General features: G+C 61.8%; 1 protein-coding gene across 1 annotated transcript; it reads right to left on the bottom strand.

The window, feature by feature from the left end:
* Positions 1-258: 258 nt before the first annotated feature.
* On the bottom strand, positions 259-11,163 carry OVOL1 (ovo like transcriptional repressor 1). Its single transcript, XM_040256295.1, has 4 exons — positions 10,962-11,163; positions 4,362-4,579; positions 2,540-2,729; positions 259-2,374 (listed from the first exon to the last, which is right to left on the bottom strand). The coding sequence occupies exons 1-4, from the start codon at positions 11,059-11,061 to the stop codon at positions 2,079-2,081; spliced, it is 804 nt and encodes a 267-aa protein (XP_040112229.1). The 5' UTR covers positions 11,062-11,163; the 3' UTR covers positions 259-2,078.
* Between the last annotated feature and the right edge of the window lie 362 nt (positions 11,164-11,525).

The following is an 11,525-nucleotide window of genomic DNA, read 5'->3' as shown; positions in this document are numbered from 1 at the left end:
CGGCTCTTCCTCCTCTGGTCCTGGCAGGGTATGGGGAAGAGACTGGACCCTGTGGCCACCACGGAGAACAGAACGGGGCCCTGGGGTCAGCAGGCACTGACCGCTTAGACCATGGGCAGGCCACTTAATCGAACAGGTTCTTGACTTGAGGGCCACTGCTACCTGTAAAAGGCTAAGACTTTGAATAGAATGTATCCACTGTTTTGATTAATTTCCCTGTAGGTGGAGAAAAAAGCCTATAAAACAAAAACGCTGAAACACAGAAAATGACAGTTCTTTTATTTTGCTAGCTGAGGGGAAAGTTATAAAATAAAACAGACAACACAGAGCTTTGCAACTTCCTTGGATAGGCAATGAACACAGAGACGAACAATGACCAGGCAACACACACAGGGATACAGACATGTAAACGAGACAGAACTTCCAGAGAAAGTTATTTTATACATTACAACTTCCAGAATACAGCAGCTCTTGCAGGCTCTAAAGTAAAATGTAGCAAGACTCTTCCAAAACCATCCACACACATTCAGAGCTATGTCAGAGAAGGCCCCCTCCCGCATCCCAGGCTGTGTGGATGCTGCAGGAGAGGCCAAGGCTGGGTCCACCTGGGCTTTGGCTTTGCAGGGCGGCTCCACCTGCTCTGTGTTCTCTTTCGAGTTTGCCTTCTCATTCTTTGGCAGACTAGCTCCAGCCCCTGCCTGTTTCTCCCTTTTGACCCACAGCCCTTTCCTGTTCTTAGTAGGAAACCCAGGTAAAGCCAGGGGAGCCTGGCCAAGTCCTTCTAATGGAGCAGCCGGTGCAGGGGTGGCTCCCTCCTCAGGGGCTCAAGGGCCAACCCTGTCATTAGAAAAACAGCAAAAAGGCTACAAAGATAACCGGTTAACCATCTCATACTGTTCTCCCTCCAGAAGCTTCTGATGTGTTTGGTTATTACTCTGTCCCATTTTTTTGCTCCTGTCCTAGGGTTTTTGACTCAGCCAGGAAAGAGCAGACCTCGCAGCCTGGCCCTGCATTCTTCTTGTTACTGCCGGCGGTGGACCCCTGGGCGCATCACAGACTCATCACCCCACCACTGGTCTTAGCCCCACGGCTCCAGCCAGACAAACCCTCGGCCTCTGGAATGGTGAGTTGTTCTGCCCATGGTCTGTCATCAGGAGGCCAGGGGGCTCTTGGTCACTCGGAGGCTGGCCTTGAAAGGATGTAGGAAGGAGGCAGAATTCCAAGGAGGGAAGAGCAGAAGCTGTGATGGGCTGTCCCGTCAGTAGGAGAGAAGGGGGTGCAGTGCACCTCCCCCAGGGCTGGAGGGAAGTCTTCGATTAAATATCTTGGGAAAGATGAGGGTGGGTGAGGGCGGCCACCCCACAGCTGAGGCACAGGGGAGGTGTGAAATGTCCAGGATAAATAGAACTGCGTGGGGAGGAGAAAAGCCAGCTCCATCCTCTCTTAAAAGCAGTCGCCATCGGCACCAAAAATATATTAATATCTGTACACTTGTCATCTTTCTAAAAAAGAAATAAAACCTCCTTGGCACCAGTAGTTGATTTCTTAAAAATGAGGTGATATGTGGCAAGGCCTCCTGTGTATGCACGTCCACGACTGTGCACACGCGCGTGCATCTCCCTGTCAATGAGCAGAGCCCTGTAGCCCTGAGCACGAGGAACACAGCCGGGTGGGCCATCGCTAGCTGCTCCATCGCTGGTGTTTGCCGGGGTGTCCTTTGTCAGGGCACCCGACTGCCATCCACAGGGAACCAGCTGCCCCTGCCCCAGGGCTTCAGAGGCGAGGGACAAGAGAATCACCTTCCTGTACCTCGTCTGGGAAGGAAGTCCTATCTCTGGACTCAGCTGCTCCACAGGGAAGGCAGTCCCGGCCTCGCCCTGCCCCACACGGCTGCCCAGGCTCAGAGCAGCCTCTGCCCAAAGACACCAGTGCAAATACAAACAGAGGTCAGTAGTGCCAGCCTGAGCGAGCACGTGTGGCCAGCTCCAGGCCTGTCCTGGGTGCTCCGGCAGGAAGCCACAGAGGGCGGGCTGGCAGAGCAGCGAGGAGGCGCCCCCACCCTCTCGGGGTGCCACCGCTCAGATGTGGTGGGCTCCCTGCAGCAGGGAGGTGACGGTGTTCTGCAGGGCCACGGCCACCTTCTTGGAGGTCTTGCGCAGCAGCGGGCTGTCGGGGTGGTGCTCCTTGAGGTGGAGGACGTGGCCCTCCTGGCTCTCAGACGTGCAGCCGCACTCCTCGCACACGTACAGCTTGGCCCGCCGCTCCTTGTATGCGTACTTCTGCTGCACACCGTGGATCTTCTTGAGGTGGGACTCCAGAGAGCAGCGCTGCGTGAAGGCCTTGTCACACAGGCTGCACTTGTAGGGCCGCACGCCTGCGGGGAGGGTAGCGCGGGCGTCAGGGGCCCAGCTCTGGGGCACAGGAGCCCCAACTCCCCAGCGGCCCGACGGAGGGGACGAGGATGTCCACCCCAAGCGCCCCGGCCCCCCGCCATAGCCACGTGGCTGCTGGGCCTCGCTGCTGGGCGGGCCCCTCTCACCTGTGTGGGTGCGCACATGCCTCTTGAGGTCGAAGGTGTCGTTGAAGCCCTTCCCGCAGTAGGTGCAGAGATGCCTCTTGACGTCGTTGTGGCATTTCATGTGGCGGTTCAGCATGCGCTGGTAGGTGAAGGCCTTCTGGCAGATGTGGCAGGTGAAGAGGTCTCCGCTGGGACCGTCCCCCAGCGTCACCTGTGGGCGAGGGCGGTGTGTCTGATGGACACCCAGGAGCTGGGGCTGCAGGTGGCAGATCGGGAAGACACACCGCGCCAGCCCCCGGCCCCGAGGAGGGGCGCTGCCCACCCAGGGGCCACACCTCTGGGCCGCCGGCTCCCGGAGATAGGGTGGTGGGGCTGGAAGCCGCCTTGGGTCCTCAGTCAGCCTCCTGCTGCTCGGTCAGCCTCCTGTCGGGCTCCTGAGTCCCTCTGCGAGGCCCTTCTCTGCCGTCTCTAGAGACAGGCGGCCAGGTCCCGACAGAAAGAGGGCAACTCTCCCTGGCAGAAAGCCCCCCTTCGCTGAGCCCAGGCGTCCTCTAGCTGCTGCTCAGTTCTCAGTCTGCGCCTCAGGACGGGGAAGGCTCCACAACGTGGTCGTGGTCTCCGCACCGCCCTCCCAGGCTCCCTCGCCTCACGGGCCAGCCCAGCCCCGGCTTCTTGAGCCTCACATGGTCTAGTCTGGGTCCCTTTGCCACCCTGATGACTCTCTTTATAAAGGTTTCTCATTTTCACAGTAACTGTGCAACACCTCAGATCTGTTCAGAAGTGGAGACGTGGTCTCTGGGCCCTACCTCTAAACGCTCAGAGGTTGCTTGTGCTTCGTGGTGGCCTTGTCACCGGCCACACCGCCTGAGCTCTCCGGGCCCGAGGTGCCCCACCGTCACCCATACTGCCTGGCCCTGCGCTGCTCCTGGCACCGGGTAAAGGCCGTGTTGCTCACTGAGCAAGCTGTTTGGGGTCAGGACTCACTTCTCTGCCTCATCTATGGTCCTGTGCCCTCTGCTTTCCCTCCACGTGCTCCCTAGCTGCTGGGGCTCCAGGGCTGGGAGGAGAGGCCCTCGGGGATTGGGGTGCCATGTCAGCTCCCCTGTCAGCCGCCCAGCACATTTCCTGGTGATTCCCAGTGGGTTACAACACCCGGCCTCCATGGGTGAGAGAGGAGGATTAGCCTTTCCCTGACAGTTTTCTCCGGTCTCTTGGCTCACAGGAAGCTCCATGAGAGCCCTTCCACGAGATTACCACTGGCAGGTGCTTCCAAGTTCCAGAACTTTCAGGAATGCAGGCCTCGTGCTCCTGGAAAGCAGGGCCATTTCCGCCACCCTGTGCTTCTTCCTGCCTCGGCTGCTGAACCCGGGTTCACCAGGCCCCGCCCCAGATGCAAGGCCCTGGGTTGGAAGTGTACACTTAGGCGAGGCAGAGACTGCCGGGCACACGCCTCAGGGGACAGCTGACTACCGAGCAGACCCCAGACCTCATCCTTGAGGTGGCGGAAACATGGGCCAGGCGCTCATGCCTCCCCGCTTTTCCAAGGACTTCTGTGTAAGGGCTGCCTCCCCTCAAGGCCAAAAACAAAACTAAACAACCCCCACAAGGACTCCAAAGGGCTGGACAGCTCTCCAACCTCACTTCTCCCCAACGCATGGCATTCTCACTTCAGACTCACTTTTCTTTCCCACCCTGTCTATGCCCCAGGGAGGTTCACATCTGTAGAAATCTGGACCCAGATCCAAAGCCAGTCTGCCTAATCTTATTTGGGCCACGTCTCGTGGGCAGGACCCATGTGGACCCAAATGCCCCTGGGCCTCAGGGACACTGTGAGGGTAAGTACCTTCATCTTGGTGCGCAGAAAGCCATGGTCTCTGCTCTGTGGGCCTGCCAGGCGGCTCATGTCTTCGGAGGGCAGCTGGGCCACCACGCAGGGCCCGGGGGTCACACCATAGCTGGAGTTCCGAAGGCTCATGTCCAAAGCCAGGGGGCAAGAAGGGGGTTCGGCCACCGACGGCTCTGGTTCCTGGTAGGGCTGTGGCGGACAGAAGCCCAGGCTGACTGTGAAGAGAAGAGCAGCCAGGTGAAGGGCTTGGAGGAGAAAAGGGGACTCTGTGGGGTTTCAGGAGGGCTCCCTGGCAATGAGCTGGCTAGAACCATGAGCCGCTGTCCCGCCCCTCACAGGCATGTGGCAGAGCAGGGCTGCCCCCAGCCCACTGCCCACCACACCTCCCTCCCACCCCATTAAGGTAATTACAGGTGACGCCAGCCAAGCGCCACGGCCCACAGGCCTGCCCGCTGAGTAATTTGTGTCTTAGTGGAACTGGGAGGACCGAACCTGCGCTACCAATTATTCCTCCCGAGTCGCCTGCCGGCCCCACCTGGGCCAGTCCCCCTGGACTCTAGGCCTCATCCACGCTCCCGCAGGGACAAAGGGCACCACGGGAGGCCCGGAGTCCCGGGACTCATCGCAGCCCCAGAAGGCCCCAGTGGTCAGGGCCACTCAGGGCCTCTCCTCCAGGCAGACTCAGCCGCTGGTTGTGGGGAACTGGGTGGTCCTAATCCCTCCCTCCTTTGGGCCAGTCTGTCCCTCACACTGCGGCTGTTTGGGGCTCCAGGCTCCCCACTCCCACGGGCCCAGCCTGGCAGGCAGACAGGTGGGCGGGGCAGAGCAGGGAGGAGGTCAGGGAGCAGCAGGTGGATGCGGCCTAACAGTCTCCTGGGCAGCCTGCCTGCCTGTGACGCAAGCCTCCCCGGCAGCAGGGACCGCTCCTCACCGCTCCAAGCTCAGCTCACGGTGGCACCCAGAGGGCTTGGGCTCCCCGCCCGGGCAGTGGCACCAGCAACAGCAAGCAGACGCCTCACACACGAGGGCTTGGACCCCATCCCGTAGAGAGGAGGGGAGGCCTCCCGAGTGACAAAGACGAGTCTCATACCCCCAGGGCCGAGGCAAACAATCTAATGTTTCAACTTAGTGCTTTTCCCCCAGAAAGGCTAAGCTAGGAACATTCTCAAGCCTCAGAAGGAAAACTCAAGAGGGGCACAGGGAGGAAAGGATGAGTGGGCTTCCGGGAGGGGACTCAGGAGGTGGGCTTAGGATTTCAGAGCTCTGAACAGATCCCCTGCACCACGACCCCCTGGCCGGTGAGAGAGTGGATGGGGACACAGGGAGGGGCGGCCCCGGCAGGATGCAGCGGGAGAGGCTGGAGGCGGAGGGCTGGGACCCGAGGGGGCGGAGGGCACACTGATGGAGCAGAGGCAGCTGTGGAGGCACCCCAGTTTCGGGAGAGGCCCCAGCTCTCGCCCCCTCAAAGTACAACAGAGGTCTGACGGGGGAAGAATGTGCTTGCCCGACACCCAAACCCGTTTGACACCCAAACCCGTTCGGCTGGCACTGGCGCCGTCTGTCTGTCCGTTCGGGGATTCTAATGAGCCACCTCATTCTGGGAGTTGATTCACCAGCGCCTGGCCCCGGCCTGGCCTCTCTCCAAGCTCTGGGCGGCTGGACGTCAGGCCAGAGCTCTCGAGGGTCCCCCCAGTCTTCCCACAGGGACGGGGGCTGCTGAGGGCGGGCGTGTCTGAGAGCTGGCAGCTTCAGCTGATGCCAGCTTACATGGCTATTGGAGATCCTGCCTGGGAATTCAAAGCTGGATGACAATTTCCATTTCTCAATCCAGGTAGAGATAAACAGGAACCTCTACCCTCTCTATCTTTCAGTATCGGGTAGCGTGAGCGAGGCTCCCCAGCGCTGGAGCCGGGCCACACCGCCTGCACATGGAGGAGTGACTGCAGGTAAGGGTTAACCGGTTTGCACCCCAGTAAGCTGTCACCCTTGGCTCCCTTGCTCCACCGGGGTGGGGGTGGGGGGTCCGAGGCCAAGGTTCTGAGATCTCAGCCCGTCTGGGGAGAGACCAGTGCCTGCCTCTCTCATTCCACAGGAAGCCCGAAATGGCAGTGCCGGGGAGCCGGGGGCAGGGAGCGGGCCTGCCTGGGCCGCCTCCGCGTGGCTTCCACCCCAGGCCGGGGGCAGGTGAGGCCATCAGGGTGGGCTGCTCGCCTCCTCCCGCCCGCCCCGCCAAACCTGTCTTCCCGCCACCCCCAGGAGCGTGTCCACTCGCCTGCAAGCCGCTCCTGTGGCTGGGTGTCACCGAGTTGCAGCAAGCAGAACTGGTTGGGTCCTGCCGGTGCTGCTCTCTGTCCCCTAATTAGATGTTTCCGGCGAGGTGGCGGCCGCTGTGGCTACTCATCGCCCGCCCACAGCTGAGGAGCGTGGCCAGGCCGCGCCAGCCGGGCCCTCTCCCCGCAGCCTCAGGGGTTCGAGGGCTCCCCTTCTGTCTGCCCAGCTTGCCTCCACCTGGATGAGGGGTTCAGAGCAGCTCTCCCTACCCCCCCCAAAAGGCCTTCTCCCCACTCCTCGGCCTTCAGCAAGTCCCTCAAGCTCCTGGCCCAAATACCAGACAGGGTGCTGGGTCCTCCCCATCCAAAGCCTCAGGCCAGGGCCGGGCTCTCTGGGCAGAGCAGCCGAAGGAGGCGTGAGGACACCCAGCCTCCGCCTCCCAGAGGCTGGGGCTGCACCGACCTGGGAGGAGGTCGGGGCTCAGCTCAGCCCTGAACCTGGGCGGAGCACAGCCCTGGCTCCTGTCAGGCGGCCTTGCACCCTCATCGGGAAGGGCACGGTCCCCGCACCCATCTCCTCCCGCCCCCAGGTCAGCTTCCTCAAAGGAAGCCAGTGAAGCCAACCGCCCAAGGTGGGCAGCCCTGGAAACACACCAGGCTGTCTCTCAGCCAGTGGTTCCCATCCTGTGAACGCCAAGTGTTCCCCTCAGACGGGACCTTCCCCCCTCCGCCAACCGTTTTTCATACCGAGTCCACAGCACTGGTCACCCGGCGCACCCCAGCCCTCATGCCCAGGCAGACACCGCAGGACTGGGCAGCATTTGTGTGCTGCCCACCCTCCCTCCCGGGGCAGCATGGGGAGCCCCCTGCGGGAGGCCACGCAACCCCAGCTGAGAGTGAACAGAGTTAAAGAGGAAGCCTGATGTCACCAATGGCCACGGTCTGCTCCTGTCCTCCCTGTGCCCAGAGGACTCGTCCTCACCGGCTCTCTCTCTGGGACAAACAGTCTGGCAGGATTCTGCCTCAGGTCACCCAAGCGAGGGACAAAGATTAAGGGCAGCTTGGGTGATGGCACCCCGTGGGACAGCCAGGGAGCCCACTGAGCCCACCCTTCCCACCTGTGGGCTGGCTGCCTACCTTCCCAGCCTTGCTCCACGGAGACCTCACTGCCAACCCTTCCCAGGAATTAGAATAATTACCATCAGAGGCATAATCGCGCCCCAGCTTCACTCTGTCCCACCCCGACACGTGTACGCTGGGGCCCCAAGCTGACTTTCTCAGCCTTCCTATCTCGGCCGGCCCGGAAAGAGAGCTGCCCAGCAATCCGCACGGCCTCGTCAGAGCCAGGCTGGGGAAGCTCCAGGCCCCCACCTCAGCCTGGATGCCTCCCTGGTGAGGGCACGTGCTGGGGAACTGGCAGAAAGGCCCACAGACGCTGTGTCCCAAGCTGGGGAGAGGGCAGAGGCCCCCAGATGCTCATGGCTGGCGCGTGTCCTTCAGCTTCCAGGCTGGGTCTGCCCCTCCAGGGCCTTCCCAGCCTTTGGCTATTCCTCTCAGCAGGGGCCAGGAGGACCCCCGCTTCATCCTCGTTCCTCTCTGTTCCTGGAGCTTCCTCTTTGGTCCAGGAGATGGAATTTGGCTCCTGGGTACAGGTGCCTGAGTTCATCCTCAAGAAACCAGCAGCCCTCCCACGGTCAGTACTGACACAGCAGGAGAAATGCCAGGGAGATGGGGGCTAGGGGGGCCCAAAGAGGGGGCTTCTTAACCATGAGCCCTTTCAATGCTCCCAGCAGGAGTGGCACCGTCTCCCACCCCCATGGCCTTCCAGCCCCTGTGCCCACCTCTGGGCCTTTCCCTCAGCTTTGGGGGGAGACTGAGGCCAGGGGACTGAGGGTAGGAAACCTTTAGAATTGTGCCTCAGAGAAGATGCTGGAGTGCTGGTCAGCCTGGGGCCCTGGAGTCACAACTGCCAGGCCAGGGGCCATAGCCTTCAACCAGTAAAGCCCTTCTTTCCAGGCATTCTTTGCTGCTCTGAGGGTCTCAGAGGACTGGGGTGGGAAGGTCAGACCTCAAACGCTTCGTTCCCCAGCCCTCCCAGTGCCTCTCCCGGGGGGGACCGGACGGGGTCAATGCTTAGCTGGTCACAATGTGCTGAGTCTGTGGGGTGGGGTGAAGGAAACGTGCCCAGCCGGCTCCTGGGGTCACGGTCCGCTGGTGATGGAATGGCCCAGTCAGGGGACAGGCCACCACAAAACACACTCCCCACTCTCCAGCCATCTGAGGCGCCCGAGCATAGCCCAAGAACATTCGCTTTCTCATTTCCAAAAACTGTGGGAAAACTTGCTAGTGGGCCACATGGCTTTGAGGGGCAAAAGTCAGTTCTTTGACTTCTACTCTTTGCTTGACCCCACAGGACTTTGCCTGGCAAATTCTCACCTGCATCTCCAGGTCAGACCCCACCCTACATCCAGGGTGGTCCTGCAGGCTGAGCAGCTCCCCTCACCTGGACAGCAGCAGCAGGTGGCACAGACATCCAGATGCCCTCCTCCGCACCTGCTGGGCCTGCCTCTGGGTGTAGGTACCCCCCCCCCCATCACCACTCCCACCACGGCCACCAGAACTGCGGTGGGGAAAACCACTAGGACACAAGGCAGCCAACGATTTGAACAAGCGGAATTTCTTTGTCCTTTGTAAAAGTCAACACATGATCTGTTACTGATTGGGATGTGAAATAAAACTAAAAATAACAGCACACTGAGTCTCAAGCAAGGCTCCGCTCACCTTTAACACAGTCCAAGTTCGGTTTATCAGATCCCAAGGAGCAGCTAAGCAGCAAGTCAAACACAGGTGAGGGAGAAGCAGGAGCAAGGAAGGGGGCCGTGGCCCTCACCCTCACCCCCTCCGGACCGGAAACACCATCAACTCCCTGGGGAACTTGGAGAAGCAAGAAACAGCACAGAGAATCCTGGGCCTGCTCACTTCCCTGGATGTCTCAGTTTCCCCACTGGGATCATCAGGGCTTGGAACATTCCCTCGTCTTAAGGAGGCTGTAGACAGGGGCCAAGGAGCTTGAGACAAGGCTAAGCTGTGAAACACCCTGCCAGCACCCTAGGCCATAGGATCCTCATATCGGTCAGGCCACCGCTCCACTCACTGTCTCCAACCATGCATTCAGGAGAGAAACTGAGGCAAGAGCCCTCACAGGGCCCCTCACCGCCCTCATTTCGCCACTTTCCTACAAGGCCTGGGGCGGTGCCGGGGAGCCTGCAGATCAAGGGTCAAAGTCGGTTGGTTAATTACAACCTCTCCCCCCTTGGAGGCGCTGGGCAGGGTGTTCAGCGCATCCCCCGCCCCACCCCCCATGCCTGGGGAGGGGGAGTTCCGAAGGAAACCGGCTCGCTCCCGACCAAAGAGTCTGTTGGGGGTGGGGCGGACAGAAGGCTAACAAGGAAGATGCCGCCGGGGCAAGAAACAACCTGGGTTACTCATTCCAAGTTGACTCCGACGCTGTCAAGGCGTTTTCCGAAAATAAACTGGCTGCCCCAGCTTCCCCCGGGCTGGTCCCTGGCTGTGGGGTGGGTTCTTTAAACCCCCTTTCAGCTCACTGGTGTCCTCTTCGAGGCTGAAGGAGGCGCGTTTCTAACCGAGGTGAGACCCGATCCCACCTTTGTCTTAAGGGCTGGTGGGGTGCAGGCGGGCGCCTTCCCGACCGTCTGGCGTTCCCCACGGCTGGGGGCTCCCTGCCTGCCCGACCCCCACGGGGACCTTCTGGCCACCCGTGTTGTGGGGGAAACGGAGAGAGCAATGAAGGTGGCCTACACTCTGGGTCTTGCATTTTGCACAAACCTCAGCCCAAACTCCAGCTCGCTCCCGGCCCCCCCAAAGTGACACCGCTCCAGTGCCCTCCGCCCGCCTCATAAAAGCCCCGGCTTTCTGGATTTACGACGCGAGAGTGGAGGGTCGCCGGGGCGGTGACACACCCCGTTGCCTCCCCTGCGCCGCGGCTCGGGCCGGTGGAGGGGAGAGTGGCCCCACGCGGGCCCGCGCGCCCCCGCCGGGGCCTGGGAACCGCTGTCCCCCCCGCGACCACCCCGCCCCCACATGGCCACTCCTTCCGCCCGTCCTGCCCTCCCCTCCCCCCGGCGCCCGGGGTCGGCCGCGCCCGCGCGGGCTAACGGGGCCGCGGCCGCTTAAACATTAAATCGGGCGCCGCTGCTGCGCCGGCCGCCGGGCTCCGCGCCACGGCGCCCCGCACGCCGGCCGCTCGACGGGGCCCGGCTTCCTCTCAGCGGCGCGGGGCTCGGGGCGCGCTGGCCGGGCGCCTCACCTGGCACATAGATCTCGCCGCGCTCCTCGTCGGGGAGCTCGCTCCAGTTCCTCTTGCACGTGGAGACGCACGGCTTCTTTACCAGAAACGCTCGGGGCATCTTCGAACCCTCCTCGCGCGGCACGGGCCGCTTCCGCAACTAGAGCCGGAGTCGTCCCACCTTTCCCAGGCCGGGTTGGAGGCGGGCGGGGGGTGGCTGGGGGTGGGGAGGGGGGCAGGTTGGAGAAGAAGTAGCCAAAGCGCCCCGCGTTCCGTTCCGCCGGGAGGCCGTGCCCGGGACAGCGCGCGCCCGTTTCAGCTCGGTGGAGCTGTTGCGTCCTCCGATCCCAATGAGGTCCCCTGCAGCCAGGTGCAGCGGGCGGCGGGGAAGCGTCTCCCGGCGCGACTGGCGTCCCTCGCGGCCGCTCGCGGAGTCTTAAAGTGCTAGCCGGCCGGACGGGTTCACGCTTTATTGGCTCGCGGCGGTGTGTGTTGGTGGCTGGGGCGGGGAGGGGGTGATCGAGCTAATTAGCTTGGAGTGGCCCGGGGAGCGACGGCGCATGCGTTGGGAAATAACGGTGACAA

The sequence above is a fragment of the Oryx dammah genome, unplaced genomic scaffold, assembly GCF_014754425.2.
Source record: "Oryx dammah isolate SB20612 unplaced genomic scaffold, SCBI_Odam_1.1 HiC_scaffold_15, whole genome shotgun sequence".
Taxonomy (NCBI): Eukaryota; Metazoa; Chordata; class Mammalia; order Artiodactyla; family Bovidae; genus Oryx; species Oryx dammah.
This window is presented reverse-complemented; position numbering and strand designations above follow the sequence as displayed.